This window comes from Lupinus angustifolius, chromosome LG14, assembly GCF_001865875.1.
Source record: "Lupinus angustifolius cultivar Tanjil chromosome LG14, LupAngTanjil_v1.0, whole genome shotgun sequence".
Taxonomy (NCBI): Eukaryota; Viridiplantae; Streptophyta; class Magnoliopsida; order Fabales; family Fabaceae; genus Lupinus; species Lupinus angustifolius.
Window position 1 is genome coordinate 13,935,025 of NC_032022.1, and position 22,098 is coordinate 13,957,122.

General features: G+C 33.8%; 2 protein-coding genes and 2 long non-coding RNA genes across 8 annotated transcripts; 2 read left to right on the top strand and 2 right to left on the bottom strand.

Moving 5' to 3' along the window:
- On the bottom strand, positions 719–6,780 carry LOC109326756. Of its 4 annotated transcripts, XM_019559549.1 has the most exons (7): positions 6,497–6,780; positions 6,165–6,357; positions 5,262–5,348; positions 4,198–4,572; positions 2,994–3,171; positions 1,277–1,859; positions 719–1,240 (listed from the first exon to the last, which is right to left on the bottom strand). In XM_019559549.1, the coding sequence occupies exons 1-7, from the start codon at positions 6,565–6,567 to the stop codon at positions 985–987; spliced, it is 1,743 nt and encodes a 580-aa protein (XP_019415094.1). In that variant the 5' UTR covers positions 6,568–6,780; the 3' UTR covers positions 719–984. The 4 variants fall into 4 exon arrangements, with proteins under 4 accessions (XP_019415094.1, XP_019415096.1, XP_019415095.1 ...); XM_019559551.1 differs by having other exon boundaries at positions 719–1,790; XM_019559550.1 differs by having other exon boundaries at positions 719–1,799; positions 6,497–6,779.
- On the bottom strand, positions 11,018–21,371 carry LOC109326655 (NADPH--cytochrome P450 reductase). Of its 2 annotated transcripts, none has more exons than XM_019559382.1 (18): positions 21,063–21,371; positions 19,633–19,692; positions 16,953–17,029; positions 16,813–16,870; positions 16,591–16,677; positions 16,480–16,516; positions 15,716–15,785; positions 15,353–15,547; positions 15,173–15,265; positions 14,358–14,583; positions 14,119–14,202; positions 13,878–14,029; positions 13,699–13,795; positions 13,380–13,529; positions 12,902–12,979; positions 12,691–12,813; positions 12,503–12,616; positions 11,018–11,407 (listed from the first exon to the last, which is right to left on the bottom strand). In XM_019559382.1, exons 1-18 carry the CDS (start codon positions 21,354–21,356, stop codon positions 11,327–11,329), a joined length of 2,076 nt encoding a protein of 691 aa, XP_019414927.1. In that variant the 5' UTR covers positions 21,357–21,371; the 3' UTR covers positions 11,018–11,326. The 2 variants fall into 2 exon arrangements, with proteins under 2 accessions (XP_019414927.1, XP_019414926.1); XM_019559381.1 differs by lacking the exons at positions 19,633–19,692; positions 21,063–21,371 and adding exons at positions 17,390–17,449; positions 18,820–19,264.
- On the top strand, positions 17,480–18,211 carry LOC109326658. The gene is made up of 2 exons (XR_002105274.1): positions 17,480–17,512; positions 17,738–18,211. It is a non-coding gene; the product is annotated as an uncharacterized LOC109326658 (long non-coding RNA).
- Positions 19,723–20,454, top strand: LOC109326659. Its single transcript, XR_002105275.1, has 2 exons — positions 19,723–19,755; positions 19,981–20,454. It is a non-coding gene; the product is annotated as an uncharacterized LOC109326659 (long non-coding RNA).

Here is a 22,098-nt window from a genome sequence, read left to right on the forward strand (position 1 = left end):
TTAAAAAAAAAATGATGATTTTTTCTTCTAAATTCCTATCTGTAGACAAAAAAGAATCAACTTGTATATGGTAGCAAAGCATAAAGAATTACTACACCTTTACGTTCAAATAAAATTTAAATTCCAAAACAACAAAAGTAGACTTGTGCGTCATAACATGTTGGTTTTGTACTAAAAGTATGTGGTAATTGCATTGAAGGGCTTATAGTAAGGAATATTTTGGTTGAAATAAAAAGAAAATATTGGTGTTCACTGTTCATAAGAATATCTCTTGTAAATATCCAGATGATTTAGTGAGGATTCTAGGTAACAAATCAAGGTACTACATTTATTATAATCAATCTCCACCATCCACCAACAATATGTTGGTATAAATGTGTAAGGTCTCACTAGATTAACCAAAATATCAAGAGTTCGATTCCTAAGAATGACATTTATTGAGAAGGGCAGTCATGCGCTCCGAAAGTGATTAGTTCTTTACCCAAAAGGTGAGAAGATACCCTTGATGTTACCAAAAAACATCTCTACCATCCATTGAAGGGTGGAACTTGTATAAATGAAGAGGACCACAATTGGCCAAGGCATTCCCCTTCTTGAAATGCTTCTATTGATTGCCAGTTTGAGTGAAGTGAACTTGGGTTAGTACCAAGTGCTGGCATGGTTGGGTTGGCATATATACAAGGCGATAACTTAAAGCTTTTCAAGAGGGTTTGGTTTGACAATACATATTTTGGAGAAATCTTTTCACAATCATGGTAAAAATTTGCAAAATATCAAATATATTTACCACCAAACAAATATTTTAACCATTACATTACAACCATGTTCCACAAAACTCCTAGGTTGGATCACAGTTCCATTACTACTTAACCCATTTTTACTAGCTTCACAGTTCCAGACCTAGTGACATTCATCTTCCTTCTCAGAACCTCTATCAACTGTAGAGTGATATTCACTGTTCATGCAAATTTGTGTTCTCTTGATCTAAACTTTGACTCCCCTGATCTTGCTATCGGTAGCTACTTGACGATTCTCAGTAACCTTAACAGTTCCTTGGTCTTCACATTCTTCTGAATTTTGTGAGGCTGCTTTATCATTTGAAATTTCCCCACTTGCATTTTTTACAGAAGTTTCGCCTCCTTTATTAAAAGGCAAATTTATGACCTTATCTTGATTCAAATCTTGTCTCCCCTTGTTGATGTTGCTTTGAACCGGCATATGATTGTTGTTGTTAGTAAGTGTAGAAGTCTCATATGCTTGGACCTTGTCTTTTGATGTAGGGCATGGAACAGGAACTTTAAATTCATCTGTCGCGATCACTTCTTGCTTCACCGGAACTACTTTATTAACCACGGAAGGAACATGTTTGTCCGGTTCAGACAATTTAGACAAAGCTACAGGTGAACTCTTCAATGTGGATGAGACAGGTTTTACAGTACTAACACATGAAGCATGAGATGTGGCAACAGCATCTGATTTGGAGGGAACGAGTGCAGGTGCAACACTTGAATCAGTGCGAACATTAGGTAACTTCGGATTGGAACACAAAGCAACAGGAATAGTTGGCTTTGCCAAAGAACTACTTGTTTGAGCAACCTTAAACTGTGACACAGTATTTGACGAAGAAACAATCCGTGCAGCAGAAGCAATTGTGTTAGTTTTTACTTTAGAATCTAGAGTTGGATTGCACTTCACCACTGTTTTCTCAAGGATTGACTTAGACTTTGCATCATTAGATCCCAACACGGCTTTTTGAGATAGATTCTGAGTTGGTACCAAGTTACTGCGACCTATTGGAGCTTCAACAGTATTACAAGGCTGCACGGAGCTGTTTACTGATTTGTTAAAAGATATACTAGCTGCAACCATTTAAGCCATAAGTTATTCAAATGCTAAACATATCCCTTACAATGAATTGAATGATAACATCATCAAAACATTCAACTGATCTCGATAAATAACGTATTTTCTAAAAGATTAATGTATCAATATTGTCTCCATCCTATACTTCTGTCACCCAATTAGAAAACACAATTCTTAACTAGCAACAACAACAACAACCAAGCCTCTATCCCATTAGGTGGGATCGGCTACAAAGATCGAACGATACCATAATGTTCTATCATAAGTAGAATTTTTTAACTAGCAATTAATTAAATTAAAAAATAGAAATATTATTACCATTATCATATTTGTAAAGCCATCTAAAATTCAAAATGTATAGATAAATAAATAAAACTAATCATATATGATTCACTGGTAATGTTCAATGGGAGGAAACATCTAATGGTGGAAAAGTTATATTATCTGATAGAATTAAGAGATTAAGAAACCTACTAAGATAGTATTGATAATATTGTGAGATTATTACAGTTTTTAAAAATAGTTTGTGGAAGTATAAAGGACATTAAACAATACAAAGGTAAAAGAGCATGACACATCTACATGTGTTTTGCTAAATCCATAACCTTGGTAAATTTGTATAGCACAAAATCACAAGGATAAAAAAACTGATTTTAACTCAAAGTCCAAGCTATTCGGCTATTACACTCATACCATGAATTGCAAAGTCAACCTACAAGATGGCGATGGCAATGTGCTCAGTCAATATTTCCACACATTTGTGCTTTCATATTACAAATTCCTTAAATATATTAAATGGCATAGATTAAACTACCTAAAACTAGTCATACCTGAGAGAAAGAAAATTACACAAGCAATATATTGATTTAATTGACAGTTTTGGGCAAAAAAATCAGTGTGTCTGATCATCACATTGGCAACTTGTCATTAGCAATTGAAATAAGCATAAGGACAGAACACCGCAATTATTACGGGCATTTCATCTGTACCCTAGCAAGACCAGGTTTTGAAGAAAGGTCAATGAATAACAAGTGGTCCATAGAACAAACACTAATATATCCACTATCATTAGATGGATTCTACATTTTGATTAATACTTTCTTACACAATAAGACGGAAAGGAAAATTACCAGGATTGGTCGCTCCAGGAGCAGCAAACTTCCCACCAAGAGCACAAGATAATGCATTATTTGTTGCCTGCTGTAATGCATCATTTGTTGCCTTCTGTACAGCAGCCGTACACCGACTTGGTACTGAATTCGTACCTAGATTGGTACTGTCCTGTTTTGTCCTCAAAAATTTCCACCGCTGCAAGTATTTGGATAACACATGACAATATGTAACTTAAAAAGTAAATAACAATAAATTTCTATAGAAAGATAGATGACAATGAAGAAATACAGAATAATTATTAAATCACATAAAACAATCAGAACCAGAAAATGTATTCATGGGGATAACCTCACGTAAAACTCCGTTGCTGGGATTTGAACCCAGGAAAAACTGGATGATACCCAGACATCCTGACCTGACTAGATGACAACGGAGGAAAATAAACATTTTAGTGACATCATATTCCAATTAAACATAACATCCACAGAAGGACTAGCACCATGTGTATAGTGATACTACTCCTTTTCCACTAACAATTTTCCTTTCAACCTATAGAATCAAGGGATGACATTATTAATGCCCCGTTTTTTGTATTTTTCTACCTTCATGTTAGATTGTTAGCGAATTTCTCTGTTTAAAAAATGGTTAGTTTTAAACAGACCCAACTCCAATAGCTGCAAAAACCATTGAAGTAGCTGGTACATATCTGCTAACATTAGGTCAGGGAAAAGGTTCACCTAAATAAAGACAATATCTTTGCATCCAAGTCAAGTGGACACTGACAATAGGAAGCAATTGATTAAAACCTCCTAGCCTGTCACCATAACTTCATAGTATATGATGCAGGATGTGAGGATTGTCATACTTCATTGTTTACAATTGCCTAAGGGTGCTGTTATAAGATCTTTTACCACCAAGCAAGCTAACACTTAAACAGACTTTAAAAAGTGACATTGATGGGAGAAATGCTAGAGGATTAGAATAAAAGAAAATATGGTCTTGAAGAACTTAACCCCTGATGCCTTCTCTTTCTTACGCTTTTCTTTACAGCCCTGGACAAATGACAATTTACAAAGACTTGTAGATATTAATCATAAGGGATAATGATCAAGATGTAGTCACCCATGGACCACCAATGGAATATTCACATGCACAACTAAGAAAATAAGTAATAACAGAGTATATTGGCACATAATTAAAAAACATTGGTTGAAAAACAACCTGAGACAATTGTACACCAGTTCTCTTCACAGAAAAATTCTCTCCTTTTGCCATGGTTGTCCAATTCCCTTCACCCCATCTTTGAACAGCGGCTCGTAGTTGATCGTCTTCTTCCTCTGACCATCTTTTTCTTTTTGAAGCCAAGTTGCCACCAACTGTTCCCTTGGCTTCTATACCTTCTGTTGATGATACAGTAGGCAATGGTGTTCTCTGAACAGTAACTGGAAAAATAATGCTCGACCCTTGCAGCAAATTGGAGGGCTCTGAACTTTCATTACGAGTTCTAGATGAATGGCAAACTGGAATATTTACAGTCAATGGAGCCTCGATCGTAGAGCTATTGGGGATACTTGGCATGCGTGAAGCAATCATTACCTGATGAATAAATAATTCCCAGAAACAAAATGGTCAAAACTGAAAAGCAAGAAATAGCACAATCAGCTAATTAAACGACTCAACATGAGCAAGCTCTATAAGAAACCAAATTTTCGATATAAGCATTAATAGCAAGGTCTTTTTTTTCATAGTTTCTCCTAATGCTTGCTTAGGTCTTCCTCCACCCATATTAATTGGACTATCTTTCACTTGATCCACTTTTCAAACTGGAGGCTATGCTGCTCTTCTCATGTGAGTGAACCAGCTAAGGTGAGTTTCTATCATCATTTCCTTTATATGTGCTACTCAGACATTCACTAATACACTTGGGCAAGTTTCCATCATTGTCACCTTTACATTTGCAATGACAACATTCAATTTCATCTATTGGGCACACATGCATTACTAATCTCGTTTTTTTGTTCTGCAGTCACTCATCCACCTCAGCCTTCTTATCACCAGTTCAAATTTAACTTTCAAATTTAAATGTGTGGTTCATTAAAGGAGATTCAATACAAAGGTAAAATTTGGAAAAGGTGTAAGGAATATCACTGCCGTTTCATTTTAATACAAGCTAAAGTGCAAACCATATGATAATCAAATAAATAAGATGTAACTACTAACTAGCAAAGGCGTGAACCCCAAAGGCCTAGAATGTTGAGATAGGTTAATTAAGCAAGTATATTCACCTTCACACATGCTGTAGCCTCCGATGCAGATTCAGCACTAATGGGCGGTAATGCTTCCAGCTCATATTCTACATCACTATTATCATCCTGGAAGTAAGACTCCAACTAAGTCTAAATATAAAAGTACAGTAGCATTCCAAGAATCTAAAAAAACATAGTCGATAACAAAAAAACTAGTACAAAAAGACAGAATGTGCAAAATCAGTCAGAGAATAGCAATTTTAGTGTGAAGATAACAGTACATGCAACAAGATATATGGCTGTGACCAAAATGATATTGAGAGTTTTATATTTTCAGACAAACTCAACTATATTCACCAGTAAATTTACTGTTCCATCCCTGTTGGTGAATACATTTTATACAAGTATGCTTCTACCTCCAAAAAATCAAACAGAATTTTATTCTGTACAAGTTACTAACCCATGAATTTATGTCTTTTAACACTATTAACTTAAACTTGAATGCATTTAAGACTTCAATAGCATGGAAAATTTAAAGATTTTGCATATTACAATTTATTACACTTAGTTCTTTATTATTTAGAGCCGAATAGAATATTTAGGCTGCTATCTTAACCATTCAAGTGTCTCAAGCATTTGGATGTTTGTACAAACTCAATTTGTGCTTGACAAAAGAAACAAACAACCTTTTAAACTATACAAATGAAATGACCAGCAAATTTAGCAACAAGTACAAAACTAAATGCATAAAACTCATTCAAGATTTAATTATTTCAATATCTTATACTAAGTGATCGCTGTCTACAGTCACCTTAAATTTGATTATAAGCTAATTTGATTGATTCCTATTATAAAAGCCCTAACTAAGAATTTGATTATAAGATATTGTGATAAGCTAATTCAAACAAAAAACACTCATGATTTGCAGAATAAGATACAAACCAGAGGTTCCTCAGCGTCGCCGGGGTTTTCTGGCAAATCATCACGGTAGGCCAGGTGGCGCCACAGCATCTGATATTCTCTGGCGTTAGATATACCAGTGGTTGTTTTCCTAACCAATTCATTCCAATCAATCTTTGAACCAGGGTACTGTGCTATTTCCTGAAGCAACGTTAACACCGTCCTTGCATCATACCTACACACAATAAAAAAACTAAATCACATTAATAATTTTAACACTAGGCCGGCCCAGTGCACGAGGCTCGAAAAAGAATAGATGTACGCAGTCTTATCCTCGGAAACGATAATAACAAAATTAAAAAAAAGAAATCAACCTTTGGATGAGAGCAGCAGCGTCTCCCTCTGAGAAATAGATTTTCTTCTGTTTCTTATCCGACGATGGCATGTGATAGGATTTGTGAAAATATTAAAAGAAAATTAAAAAAAAACCTAAAAGTTTAACAACAATTGCAAGAGTGAAGTGTTTGATTTTGTTATGTTGGTAGAAGAGTGTGAAGGTGAGAGGCACGCGCCTCTGTGAGGGTTGTTGAGAGAGAGAGAGAATGTGACAGGTGGAAGAGGAGTCCAAGAATGAAGGGAAAAGTGATTAGGAGAAAAAGAAAAAGAAGGAATGTGAAGAGATAGATGAGGATTGAGGATCAAATAGCATAACATATATCAATTATTATCATTCTATATTATATTAGGAGGAGTGAGAACATGAAGTATATTGTTATCTCTCTCTTATTTTTATGCATATTTTCATATCATCAATCATTACCGACCAATATTTAGTCTAATAGTATAAGGTCTTATTAAATTTCAATCAAAATATTAAAGTGTTAATGGTTTGATTTTCGAATACTTATTGCGAATAATAATTATACAATTTAAAAGAAATTAGTTCATGATGAAGGATATCATTAATTGTTAGTGTTGGCTTTCATGATTTTAGTTTTTCTTAATCGCAATTAGTGTTGGCTTTCATATTGTTTTTCTTAATCGCAATACTTTTTATTTTTCTATATGGTTACAAAATCTATATTATTCGTTATTTCTTTATATGTTTAAATAAAAAATTAATTAAATGATACAATTTTTTAATATAATTTGACTATAATTACTTATGTATAATTTGATTATGATGACTTTATTTAAATAAACAGTTTAATTATATTAAAGAAGAAATAAGGAGGGGAAAGAATATAAATAAAAAGGCGTACAATATGGAAACAAAATGAATGTGTCTTGAATTTTTATGATATAAAAAAACAATAAAAGAATTTACAAAAATATCAAAGAATATAAAACGAATTGAGTATGTTATAATCAATTATATTATTCATTTTAATTTATTCTAATTTGTTATTCTTTATCGTCATATATGTTAATTAGCTGTTTTTCAACCTTTTCTTTAGTTGTTTTTTTATATAAAAAAGCATTTATTATTTCTAAATTAAATTTTGTATCACTCATTAGTTTATATTAAACGGATTTCATCTAGTATATATGCTGCTGTTGTAAATAGACCAAATCTCAGCAGATTTATAAGATATGCTAAAGTATAATATTTTATTTTAATGTACTGTTTGAATTTTCTGGTTCTCAAATATTTGATTTCAAGATGTAATCTATGATTTAAGAAACCAACATAATATAAAATTTTCGAATGTCATTCATAATTTAAAAGTTTATCACACATAGTAGTAGTTTTTGTCACAAATATATAAGAATATTTGTTTATGCATATATTAGTTTTTAGCTTGCACAATGATTACTAATTTTTTTTTAAATATTATTATAATTATTCATATTTAATTTTGTACTTTAATTGACATATTTTTAATAAATAGTATTAACTTTAAAAATGTATTGTTTTAGTTTTGAAGATATATTTTTCAGTATTATCGTGGTTACTCTCCATTAAATTTATCTTGTACAGATAGTTAAGTAGACATTATAAATTAATTTATATTTATATATGCCAAACTTAGTGAATTTTTTATAATAAAAAAAGATTCCCACGATAAGATGGATAAAATCATTATAAATAAACTAGATAAACGCTGGCCCAATTATGAGACAAAAATATAAACAATTATAATAAAAATAAGTGTTATAAAAATGGTTTCGTGCCAGGTAGTTCAACCGGTGAACTGATTTCAGTATTGATACAATGATACAATTATATTGGTTATTATATTAGTCAAAACCCGATCACAATTATCATATCGGCTGATTTTCAATTAAAATATACTACTCATACTTGCCAACTTCATTTAAGAATAACTTATTTTTACCAGAATATTGGTACGAGGATAAAATATACAACTAGTATATTTTTATACTTCTAAAATATGATCTACTATCCCGTGATACATTTTTTATTTTCATAAATTGTATAAATAAAAGTTGTTGTTGTATTCTTTTTTTATTTTTCAACATTAATGTTAGTAAAAAATATATGTATACATATATACAGTTCAATCACTCAACCGCTGGTTAAATTACTACACTATTCTATTAGTATCCTGTCTAGTTCCAAAATTTTACTTAGTCAGAAAATTTATGTGAAACATATACGACTTATCGTACTTACAAATAAGTCTATTTATATTTTCTAGTATATCATTTATTACCAAATTTTAATTAAAATTTAAGTTTTAATATATTGTCCCTGTCTTTAACACTCTATACTCTTATCAGTAACTTACCAAAATCTTCCTTTTGGAAATTCCTATTGCTACGTGGCTCCAACAAGAAATGCCACATCGATAATCTAAGCCAATTTCTATGAGAAAGACTTATGTGTAGGGATGATAATGAAAATCGAATCCGTGAATAACCGTCCGAACTCAATCCAAATTTAGCAGGAAAGTTATATCATGTTTCTATTTTATCCAGGTTTAATTTCCAGGTTCAGGTTTGGTATAGAAAATACCCGAATTCGTCCTGAAGTAATATAATTCACTTTAAAATTGAAAGTTATATCATGTTTCTATTTTTTTTTTAATTTTTAATTTTACTTTACATACTATTGGCTCTTCAAACATAAAAGAAATGAAATAATACAAAAGAAAATAGAAATGTTAGAGAAAAATGAAATGAAATAATATCATAACTTTCCTTGAGTACATTATTATTTTCAGGGGTTTTCTATCAGGTTTGAGTTACCCGAAACCTGACGAGTTCGGGAGTACCTTTATTTTCAACCTCGTTGAATTCATGTTCGGGTTTTAAATTTCGGGTATGTACAAACTTGATCTGATATGCCCATTATCATTCCTACTTGTGTGGAGACATATGCATGTAGAGACAATTAATAAAATTTTGACAACACATTAAAAATTTAATTCTAATCAAAATCTAACCCTAAGTGACAACACCAAAAATTATAAACATACTTGTTTTAAATATGATATGTTGTGTATATTTCTATACCAATTTTTCTCTAAAGTGTTTGCATCTTATAAATCTGCTAACGACAGGTTGAGGAAGATAAATATTGAGAGTTTAAATGGTTTGTCAATGAGTGTCAAACTTAATCATATAGGGAATTGCTAGTTCATAAAAACAAAATTGTGTCCCATATTGTGCGATGTTTTAAGTTTAATCTTAGAAAAAAAAAAAAAAAAAAAAACTTTATGTCCAATATACTGACCTGTTAGGATATTCATATCTAACAAGTTCATATAAGCATCATGACATAGTAACTTTGTCCCATTACATTAGTCAACTTTCACATCTATGTTTCACAATAATATTAAGGGTATACTTTTTTTTACTTACAGAACATGTAATGGTAAATCACCTAGAGTAATGGCATTTAAGTATTCACGTTGGTATAAATTGTATGTGTCTCATTTAACCTCATCAAAAGATAACAAATTATGTTCTTCTCCAAGAAAATGATCTACAATTGTTCCACTTAGTTTCGGAACATCCTCGTTTTTTATTTCAGTATACCTTTTCCTAACAAATAGAAATCATTCCATCCATGACATCCTAAATTCCTAACATATAGAAATCATCTCATCCATGACATCCTAAATTGGGAAATATTTCATACATAAGTTGTATTAAATCATCTCCTTATCATTTTATGGTCATTTGGTAGGATATTTGTACTAAATTATCATGAATCATTTGTTCAACATAGTCCCCATTGTGCATAAGATATTCTACAAAATGTTAATCTTACATTTAACATACATAAATGCAAAACCTTTATACAAGTCCACTAATGAGACTTAACAATATATAAAACTATCATCTCTATCTTATTACCCTTTGGTATCATCTGGTATCTGTTGAAAATCTCCCCAAGTGGATCATCACAATTACAATATCCTTTTGTATAGTGAGTTGTTTTTTTCTATACCAAACACATGCTCACCATAGAAAAGAGATATTATTTTTTGCTCATTTGTTCATAAATAAAAACCGAATTTATTACTTAGGTGAGTTATCAACATTCTTATGCTGCAACTTCAAGCTCTTTATTTTTTAAAATGAGCAAAAATCGCAAACCCAAAGATGCAAAAGTTTACAAAATCTGGAACTGGAATGATAGAATTTATAATCAATCAGTTAGTACTCAATATCATCATCCCTACATATTATATTTCGTTCTCCACTCATCTAGAGTTTTGAAAACTACCAATTATCAAGTTTCTGCCTCCACAAACAAATACCTTCAAACATCACCCACAGTTAAATAGCTGTAAGATCAAGATTTTTGAGGCATTATATAATAAACAAACCTGTGTTCAACATAGGAAGATAGCTATGAATGATGTTAACAATAAAATCAAGTTATGATTAACACTATTAAATATACATTACTTTTTTGAACCGAAAATAAAAAATAAATGAGTTTCATTAATAAAATAATTATTTATTACCATTTCTTACACTTAATAATAATAATACATGATCATCCACTGCAACCTACATGCATTGTTGAAGGATCCTGCGACTTGCCTATCATACAGTCTACTAAAAATAATCCTAGTTCGGAGGGATCTAACATATAATAATGAGAATATAGAGATAAGAAAAGGACAATCCATACAGAAAATCACTTCTTTTCAAGGAAACCTGTTCCAGACTCAATCGTCAGTGTCCCAAAATTCCAGAATCCAGACAGATGAACATCAAGAAATTCACCAGACATCCCGAAGGTAACGTCCATCCACCTGGAGCTTTTTTACTATAGCCTCTGCGTTTGTTGAGTCCACATTTTCCTGAAATTCAATTTGGAAACATGGTTTTGAAGACAGTTTTGTCCAATTAGGTATGGAGTGTCTATGTCATTGCCACGAGAAAAAAGGAAGTTGGATTCGTTATCAGAAAAAAAAATATAGCATTGTCACTCAAATGCACTGCAGCAAGACTTAACAAAATATATAATTTACAGATGAAAATAGGCGTTGTTTGGTCCCTCCAAAGACTAAATGCTATAAATGAAGACACATGATAAGCGAGCCAGACAGAATCAGCAGATGAAGTAAGCACGAAGGGGGCCCAAGCCACCTCTCTGACCTACTCAGGCCGTGAAAACTAAAGTCAAGGGTAAACAAGAATTTTTTAACCTCCCCTGGCAATGGATGCTAGGGACCACATCTTGTAAATTTTTTAATCACAGGCACAAAAGAACATGTGATGCTCACACTGTCTCAACACACATAGAAACTAAGGAAGAATATTTAAGTTTTCCACATTTCAAAATAGCAGGACAACAGAAAAGAAAAAAATAGTAAACATAAAAAAGGAAGCCTAATGCACGAAACTTTCACCTAACAAGGTTTGGGGAGGGAATATGTACATTGTTACCCCCACAAGTGGAGAGATTGTTTTCGGGATTTGAACTGGTGACCAGATCACAAGGCCACAATCTTTCATTTCGTCGAGGCTCACCCCCACAACGGTAAGAATAGTTTAAACAGGTATACATGGAGGTATTTCACGTAAAGGCCAAAAAGAGACTTGGTTCTTCCTGGAAAGCACAAATACACCTAAGTAATTCATTGCTGAAATTTTCACCTACTAACATGGAGCAACATTTGTACTCGCGGACCAAAACCAAAAACCTAAACATCAGTCACTTCTCCACAATCACTTTAATATACTTACAGCTCAGCAATATTATTAAGCATCTGCTCCAGCTGAAAAGGCTTAAGCAGGAGATATAAAAACATCTTTTGCTGTCTCATACAGTCATACTAGTTGGTTCAGTCCTTAAACTATGTACACTCTTTATGCAAGATAAGGAATAAGAGAAGTTCACACTTTCAAGTATTATGGCAAAAGGGGGGATGTAAGATGAAGACAATCAGCACCTGCTGCTGGACAATGGTATGAAGACTACGATGAACATCTCTAGCCATGCCCTTGGCATCACCACAGACATAAAGATAAGCTCCTTGAGAAATCAAACTCCATAGATATGCTGCCTGCACATCAGAAAATTGATGAGACAACTAATTTATCCAGTGACCTTTCTAAATAGGCCATAGTTCGAACTTACTTTATCCATCATCTTGTGTTGAACATACTCCTTTTCAGGCCCCTCTCTAGAGAATGCAACTATCAACTCTGACAGAGAACCTTGTTCCACAAAACTCTTAAGCTCATCCTCGTAGATAAAATCCTATGCACAAGCAGCACAACATATTTGGAAAATCACACATTACTCTAGAAACACAGTGGGATTGAAAGTCCACTGAACATTATCTTACCATTTGACGATTCCTACATCCAAAGAAAAGTACTGCAGGGCCAAGTTGAATGCCATCCTCTTTGAGGGCAAATCTTTCCTGGATACATTAAAGAACGAGATTTAAGAAAAAAGATGCTTATAATAGTTTGGTTTCACCTGAATTATGTCAATCCGGAAAGGGATTTGACAAACAACTTTGGAAGTTTGGGTTTGTAACTAGCAATTGCTGATCTCACATCAAGCCAAAGAGACAGTAAGACAGGGAAATGGAGCTTCTAACATGGATAGAATCAGGATTAGGCCTTTTCCTTCGCTTTACAATTTTTGCTGATTATTACGTCATTATCTATTTTTATTGCTATATTTATCTCCTGTCCTTTGCTTCTTTATTATCCCCACCTCCACCTTTCTCCTCCAATCTTCCCTCCTCAACTTTATATAGACACTATAAAAAATCTTCTTTTAAAACTAGAAAACTGCATATACACGATATATACCTGTAAAAATCCCCTGAAAGGAGCCAAGCCAGTACCAGGTCCAATCATAATAATAGGAATTGAATGATCAGCTGGTAGCTTGAAGTTTGATGGCCTAATAAAAATAGGAGCTTGGCTACAGTCCTGACTTTTCTCTAAGGGAATAGCATTCTGATGATTTACGAGAAAGGTTTAAGTTAGATACAACATAACATGATTGGGAATTGCACCCCGGTAGGGGAGGTGAATCTCAAACATGAAAACACAGGGTCTAAACTCTAAAGTGTTTAAATGGAGAGTATATGATTGCAAGAGAACTGTATCCACTGCAAATCGCTACCTTCATCCAGGTTGAGCATACACCTTTGTGTATTCTACCAGTGGGAGTTGGACCATACACCAAGGCACAAGTTACATGTACTCTTTGAGGGGAAAACCTGGACAGCCAAAAAATTGCAATATTACTTCTTGGCCATTTATCTCATATCATGAGATATTTAGATCAGACAAGAAAATCACCTTGGAGAGGACGAAATAGAATAATAGCGTGGCTGTAAGTGAGGGGCTACTGCGGCAAAAAAAACACCAAGAGGAGGTTTTGCAGAAGGAAACTCAGCCATGACCTCAAGGAGACTTCTCTGGCTTCCAGTCACCCACTTGGAGTACTCATCCTGAAAGCAAAAATTATAAATCATCATTAAAAGGGAGAAATTTCAGAGTTGAAAACAAGAGACAGCAAGAACATTAGGAATTTTTTTACCTTCCCTTGAGGAGAAGAGAGGAACTTTAATCTATCTGCTTCACTGGGTTCAGATGCATGAGCAGCTAATGCAACTAAAGCAGCCTGCAAGAGAAGTGCGTGTAACTATTCCCTCACTTCTTTTAAATAAAACAATGGCAAATCCCTAATTAAACACACCATTGTAACCAGTAAAACCAAATGTGTTTATAATAAGAGAAGTCAAAGAAATGGTGAGCAAGTGAAAATCGTATGGTAACCTTTCGTGGGGGATTCAAGAGATCTGCATAACGTGCTAATGCAGCCCGCAGTGTGCAAGGACCAGGAAAAGGAAGCTGCAAAGAACCTCCCAGAGAAGTGCCATCTTCATTATCAATGTGAAGAGAAAACAGCAAATCTAAATCCTGACCCAACAATTTCCCAGCTTCTTCAACAGTTTCATCACAGTTCTCAGCATAAACCCCCACGTGGTCTCCAGTTTCATATCTAGGAAAGATCAGAAAAAAGCCATTGACAGACTAATCAAATACAACCAAATAATTGGGACAGGATATGCCAGTTACCATCTAATTAGAGATTCAGATTAAAAAACATCACTACATAAATATTTGGCAGATAAGTTTACAATTTCTATTTTTCAAGTGCTACAAGATTGCAGGCCTTTTAAATCCACAAGCTTCATGCTCTTGTTAACGACATTTTTACACAGATCAATACTATTAACAATAAAATCCTCGAGGAATCCCATCCTTACATAATTTAACAGTAGTCCCTAGTAAAAATATGAGGGAAAAGAATAGGTAACTACAAAAATTATTTTTAATATATGAAACCATCATTTGTTGCGAAGAGTGACAAGTAAAAAACATTTAGAATAACTATCAGATTATATCCCATGAGGATTGAATTGTTTATAAGTTATAATTTTTAAAATAAGTATATAAAATCTATTATTACCAAAGTTTAATTAAAGTCAATAAGAAATAAATAATTATGATGTTATTGTTCTTTACTTTCTAGTTTACCGTGAAATAATAATACGGTTCTTTGTCAGGAAACATCAAATCCAACTTACATTATGCCAGTCCCAGATGTATCAAACTCCAAATGTATGCAAGAGCGGTCAGACTCGGGTTTGTGAAGCTCCCTTTGGACAGCAACATTAACCCTTCAATAAAAGATGCAACAGGTCAGTTTAGCCTTGTTTAGTGAACATAAATAATGGTAATAAAATCAGCATGACAACTCCAAGGACCTGCAAGGATGGTGAATATCAAACACAGCATTCCCATTTGCCGTATTTAAGTGATTATCATAGGATGATGTAACAGAAGGGTCATGAATCACTACTCGATATTCAGGAATAACAGCTGTATAGGAAGTAGAACCAGTATTAGCATCACCCTCATCTCGGAGCAATTGATCCAACTCAGGCCACAGAGTTTCTTTCCTGCAAACCAAAAGCAATTTGAAAACATTTGAAAAGTTTAAAAAAAAATATCTATATATAATAATCACATTTCGTTCAATTTTTATATATAGAGTTATCTTAATGTTAGCAAAACTACATAGTCATTACATGGATGATGGATAGAAGGAGCATGATAATTATAGTTACCATGCATTAAAATCATCCTCAATGGACTGATCATCGTCACCTAGCCCAAGTGGAACAAGACGCTTTGCACCTGTGTCAAACACAAAATTACATGTAAGAAAATACCTATGTGAAGTCAATAACTAATTTAACACCATTTTTGAGTCATACATTAACTTCAGAGCTTAGAAGCATGCTTTAACTTGCTATAAATCTAACTTCAAAGCATTAAATATAAATATGCAGAGACGTATAATTAACCAATATAGCCGGCTCCAAGATTGTAAACAAACTAGAATTATGCCCACTAAATTCCATCATCACAATGAGAGTCCTACCGGAAATAATAAAAATAACAATTTAAAATAAAAAAGACATCACAATGTGAGTTGAGGCTGGACTGTTTGCTTGATAGATTTGAAGTCGAGATAAAATAATATGATTGCCTAACAAATGGCTTACAGTATTTTATGCAAGTTTCAACAAAATTTCCATCCATTAGAGTTCTAGGAAGGCTTATTTAATCCTTTGCATCTAACAGAGCAAAGCACCAGTCCAGTAATCAAACAAAGAAAGGGAGTTGAACGATTAGACTAACCTTTTTTGGGGATGGGTGACATGAAGCAAAACAAGATCTTAAGCACAAACGACCAAAGTGAAAAGAAAAGATGTATCATGCTCTTCAGTTATAGTCAATAACAAAGATAGTCATGGCACTGTACAAACAAAATGGGCCAGATATACCGATCTAATACTTGTGAAATGCAAGTGATTAAATTACATACCTTGTTCACTAAGGTCGTCATCTATGACCACACCTATCTGTTTCAAAAGATCAACATCAGGTGACATTCAATTTGGTCAGATTTATAAAAATAAAATCATCAGAGTTTTACCTTATTAAAATGTTCATATTGCCTGTTACCTAGGCCAAAAACTCCATATTTCAGCTGTTGAAGCCAGGTGCCTCTCCCATCTTTCCCCTAAATGTTAAACCCCAAAAAACAGTCATTTTTTTACCAAAAACGTAGAATCATTTCCAATAAGCTATATGAATTATGAAATACGAGAGTGAGACCTTAAATCTAGATTTACTTAATACATATACAACTACAAACCTCGGTAAACCACTTGTAGAATCTTGCAGCATTGTCAGTTGGCTCTCCATCTCCATAACTGTCATGCCAAGTCCAAATGCACCACATATTTCAAAAATAAATAAATGCATTTCAACCCTTTTTATGTGCATAAATCTTACGTTGCCACCATGAAAAAAGCAATAGTTTCTTTCTTCAGCTTCTCCTCATATTGATCATCATCCATTGCATAATCATCCTAGTTCAAATTAAATACATCAGACACTTAAGCCAAAGCTCTAATTTAAGTTCCTATAGAATGATACAAAATGCCATCTAGAACTCTCGCAACAAGAAATCGAAATTTTTAATGTGGCCCACAAATCAACAGCCAAAATGGAGGAATTGCAAAAAATTTAATCCAAGTTCAACACATAATTAACTGGTACATGGTGCACGGTACCGGTACTCAATACACAGTTCTATGTGGTTCGTCATTTTTTACATTACCATTACATACTCTCTTTATGATGAATCCAATACACTATACAACAGATTCAGTATGCAGTGTGTAGGCCAAATTAGAGAATCATGTTCATGTAACTATAGTCCAACATACCAGGTCAACAACTTTGACAGCTGCTTTTTCATACCTTGCCTTTACCTCCTCTGCTAAAGCCTGTAATAAAAATAATTAAAAGAAAAATGTGTAGTAATTAAATATCACTAGCACATCACTGCTGTAGATTTGAAGATAGAAAGATGTAAGGAAAATCCAAAAAAGAAGAGAGAAAATTAGCTTCATCCAAAATTCCAAACATAAAGTAAATTTGGATAAGCTGCAATGGTTTTCTAGCTAAAATTAGAATATGTGCAATTAACCATAGTATGTTATAGTGGGAACTGGGGAAGGTAGTCAAAGGGTAAAAAGGCGTCTTAAGGCATTTGGAGGTTTAAATGCCTTGAGGTGAGAGTCACAAAAGTGCACTATTCACTGAAGAAAGGTGTTAACATTAAGAAAGCATTGAAGTATTTTACAATTGAGTTAATATCCCACATTAACTAACTACTTTCAAAAAACTTGGTAAAAACAAAATATTAAAATTGTCAATCTTTAAAACCCTAAACTACCAAGTGTGCTGCTAAGAAACCCAAAGACTGACATATTTTTAACATTTTGACTATTTTACCCTATTTAGTATCACAGTTAGCATGTTTGATGGCTTAGCCCCTTGGGTGGTATTTTGGTAACAATAAAATTATTAGAAAGGCACACTCGTTGAAAGGACAGTGCCTCAACCAGCAAGATGCACTATTGAAATCAGCACTTTACGCATGCCTTTCGAAGTCTTTGTTTGGTTACAATGACTCAGTTTCAAATTGGCACCGACACCATCCTAGCTCCTTGGCATTTCCAAAGGGCCCTAATCTAATATGATAATGAAAAGAAGAAACAAAAACATAACGTTGCACAACATTATAGAGCTGTCGCGATGTAATTCGCTTCACCATATCCAGGGATAAGAACTCGGACCATAAGACAAAACTACGAATGTACACACTGCAGGACACATATAACTTCTTCTGTTAGCAACTTCTATTTCATAGTCGTGTATTACTATATGGAAGGGTTTTAAATTATGATCCCCAATCGCAACTGAAGTAGTAATATCTGGCTATCTGTAACTGCATGGCAACCACAATTCCAGCCACATTGACTGCATTTCACCACAAGTGTGATAATGGAACATTAATGCTATTGTGGCCGCAAGTTAAAACCTCGCAATAAGGTGAAAATTTTACACGTGCAGAAAGTAATATTCTCAATATCAAAGCTCATACAGGAACAACAAACTATGAGGTATAATCACGGTGACGAAAAACATCGTTCATATAAACTCAGGAAGAAATTTAACAATAAAAAATAAAAAGAAGCAGATTCCAGAACATTCGATTTGATAATACCTAGAAAATTCTATGCTCCAACACACATTTTCTATTACAACTATCTGAAAACAAGAATCACCAAACCACGAAAAATGAATATACCTTAGCAAATCCCTCAGCAGTACCAGTTTGAGTACCAAAGAAAACGGTGACCTTAGTCTTCCCATCACTAAAATCAACATCATCATCTTCATCCTTCACGAACGTCTTCGGCACTATCACCGGCTTCAACTCCTTGCTCCGATCCAACGATTTCTTCCACAGCAGCACCAAAAGTCCGATTATAACCGCTACAGATGTAGTGACTATCAGAACAAGCGAATCGGAAACCGAATCACCGAGCGAAACGCCGAGAGCGGACTCAATTGCGCGTAGGAAATCGGAATTCGAAGACATCGCAGGTGAATCGAGTGAAGACGGTGATAGAAGTTGTGGTGAGGTGGATTTGAACAGTGTCCCTCTCTCTCTCTCTCTAGCTTGTGGAGTAGAAGGTTCTGGTGAGTTTAGAGGGAGAGAGAGAAAGAAAGGGTGTGAGAAGGAAAATGAAGCACCAAAAGTGGAGAAATTAAATACATCAGACACTTAAGCCAAAGCTCTAATTTAAGTTCCTATAGAATGATACAAAATGCCATCTAGAACTCTCGCAACAAGAAATCGAAATTTTTAATGTGGCCCACAAATCAACAGCCAAAATGGAGGAATTGCAAAAAATTTAATCCAAGTTCAACACATAATTAACTGGTACATGGTGCACGGTACCGGTACTCAATACACAGTTCTATGTGGTTCGTCATTTTTTACATTACCATTACATACTCTCTTTATGATGAATCCAATACACTATACAACAGATTCAGTATGCAGTGTGTAGGCCAAATTAGAGAATCATGTTCATGTAACTATAGTCCAACATACCAGGTCAACAACTTTGACAGCTGCTTTTTCATACCTTGCCTTTACCTCCTCTGCTAAAGCCTGTAATAAAAATAATTAAAAGAAAAATGTGTAGTAATTAAATATCACTAGCACATCACTGCTGTAGATTTGAAGATAGAAAGATGTAAGGAAAATCCAAAAAAGAAGAGAGAAAATTAGCTTCATCCAAAATTCCAAACATAAAGTAAATTTGGATAAGCTGCAATGGTTTTCTAGCTAAAATTAGAATATGTGCAATTAACCATAGTATGTTATAGTGGGAACTGGGGAAGGTAGTCAAAGGGTAAAAAGGCGTCTTAAGGCATTTGGAGGTTTAAATGCCTTGAGGTGAGAGTCACAAAAGTGCACTATTCACTGAAGAAAGGTGTTAACATTAAGAAAGCATTGAAGTATTTTACAATTGAGTTAATATCCCACATTAACTAACTACTTTCAAAAAACTTGGTAAAAACAAAATATTAAAATTGTCAATCTTTAAAACCCTAAACTACCAAGTGTGCTGCTAAGAAACCCAAAGACTGACATATTTTTAACATTTTGACTATTTTACCCTATTTAGTATCACAGTTAGCATGTTTGATGGCTTAGCCCCTTGGGTGGTATTTTGGTAACAATAAAATTATTAGAAAGGCACACTCGTTGAAAGGACAGTGCCTCAACCAGCAAGATGCACTATTGAAATCAGCACTTTACGCATGCCTTTCGAAGTCTTTGTTTGGTTACAATGACTCAGTTTCAAATTGGCACCGACACCATCCTAGCTCCTTGGCATTTCCAAAGGGCCCTAATCTAATATGATAATGAAAAGAAGAAACAAAAACATAACGTTGCACAACATTATAGAGCTGTCGCGATGTAATTCGCTTCACCATATCCAGGGATAAGAACTCGGACCATAAGACAAAACTACGAATGTACACACTGCAGGACACATATAACTTCTTCTGTTAGCAACTTCTATTTCATAGTCGTGTATTACTATATGGAAGGGTTTTAAATTATGATCCCCAATCGCAACTGAAGTAGTAATATCTGGCTATCTGTAACTGCATGGCAACCACAATTCCAGCCACATTGACTGCATTTCACCACAAGTGTGATAATGGAACATTAATGCTATTGTGGCCGCAAGTTAAAACCTCGCAATAAGGTGAAAATTTTACACGTGCAGAAAGTAATATTCTCAATATCAAAGCTCATACAGGAACAACAAACTATGAGGTATAATCACGGTGACGAAAAACATCGTTCATATAAACTCAGGAAGAAATTTAACAATAAAAAATAAAAAGAAGCAGATTCCAGAACATTCGATTTGATAATACCTAGAAAATTCTATGCTCCAACACACATTTTCTATTACAACTATCTGAAAACAAGAATCACCAAACCACGAAAAATGAATATACCTTAGCAAATCCCTCAGCAGTACCAGTTTGAGTACCAAAGAAAACGGTGACCTTAGTCTTCCCATCACTAAAATCAACATCATCATCTTCATCCTTCACGAACGTCTTCGGCACTATCACCGGCTTCAACTCCTTGCTCCGATCCAACGATTTCTTCCACAGCAGCACCAAAAGTCCGATTATAACCGCTACAGATGTAGTGACTATCAGAACAAGCGAATCGGAAACCGAATCACCGAGCGAAACGCCGAGAGCGGACTCAATTGCGCGTAGGAAATCGGAATTCGAAGACATCGCAGGTGAATCGAGTGAAGACGGTGATAGAAGTTGTGGTGAGGTGGATTTGAACAGTGTCCCTCTCTCTCTCTCTCTAGCTTGTGGAGTAGAAGGTTCTGGTGAGTTTAGAGGGAGAGAGAGAAAGAAAGGGTGTGAGAAGGAAAATGAAGCACCAAAAGTGGAGAAGATTTATTAAACCACAAAAGTTCTAATACTTTCTCTTTTATATGATTTGAGGTCTTTTACGATTCACCTTCGAACACACACCTCACTCTAGTCCTCAACGTAAGTAAAAAAATATCTTCTTTCCTTCTTTTTTCAACACTTTTTAAAAATAATTTCTTCCCAAATATTACATGAGCTTTCAATATTTGATGATATATGAATAAGAAATCATTTATTTTAAGAGTAAGTTTTTTTAAATTTACTCCTTATTCTATCCTTTAATTTTGGGATATTTAATGGTTTAAATCTACTCATTAATTTAAACCTTTAGATTTTTTCTTATCCTATGAATAAGTTTAAAAAATTTACTTTTGGACTAAACGGATACCTCATCTTCGTATATTATTATTAACCTCATAATTTTTTATCAAATAACATTATTTACTTTTACATAAATAATTAATTATGTAATAAATGAATAATTAAGTAAACATATTAGAAAAATAATAAATAATGGGGTTTTCCTAACCTGATGTACCAAACTTAGGTAATTTTTTATTGGAAAAATGAATAATCACTTATTAAATATATCATT

What these genes read in the sequence shown, in the direction of transcription:
- LOC109326756 (XM_019559548.1), bottom strand. Translation starts at nt 6,567, where the DNA reads ATGCCATCGTCGGATAAGAAACAGAAGAAAATCTATTTCTCAGAGGGA. An exon ending in CTGGTGTACAATTGTCTCAG is followed by an intron (nt 3,172 to 4,197) that starts GTTGTTTTTCAA and finishes AAATACTTGCAG; the next exon opens with CGGTGGAAATTTTTGAGGAC. An exon ending in TCCTGGAGCGACCAATCCTG is followed by an intron (nt 1,860 to 2,993) that starts GTAATTTTCCTT and finishes AAATGGTTGCAG; the next exon opens with CTAGTATATCTTTTAACAAA.
- LOC109326655 (XM_019559382.1), bottom strand. Translation starts at nt 21,356, where the DNA reads ATGTCTTCGAATTCCGATTTCCTACGCGCAATTGAGTCCGCTCTCGGC. An exon ending in CTGCTGAGGGATTTGCTAAG is followed by an intron (nt 19,693 to 21,062) that starts GTATATTCATTT and finishes TTTTTATTACAG; the next exon opens with GCTTTAGCAGAGGAGGTAAA. An exon ending in TGACGACCTTAGTGAACAAG is followed by an intron (nt 15,786 to 16,479) that starts GTATGTAATTTA and finishes TGTTTGACACAG; the next exon opens with GTGCAAAGCGTCTTGTTCCA.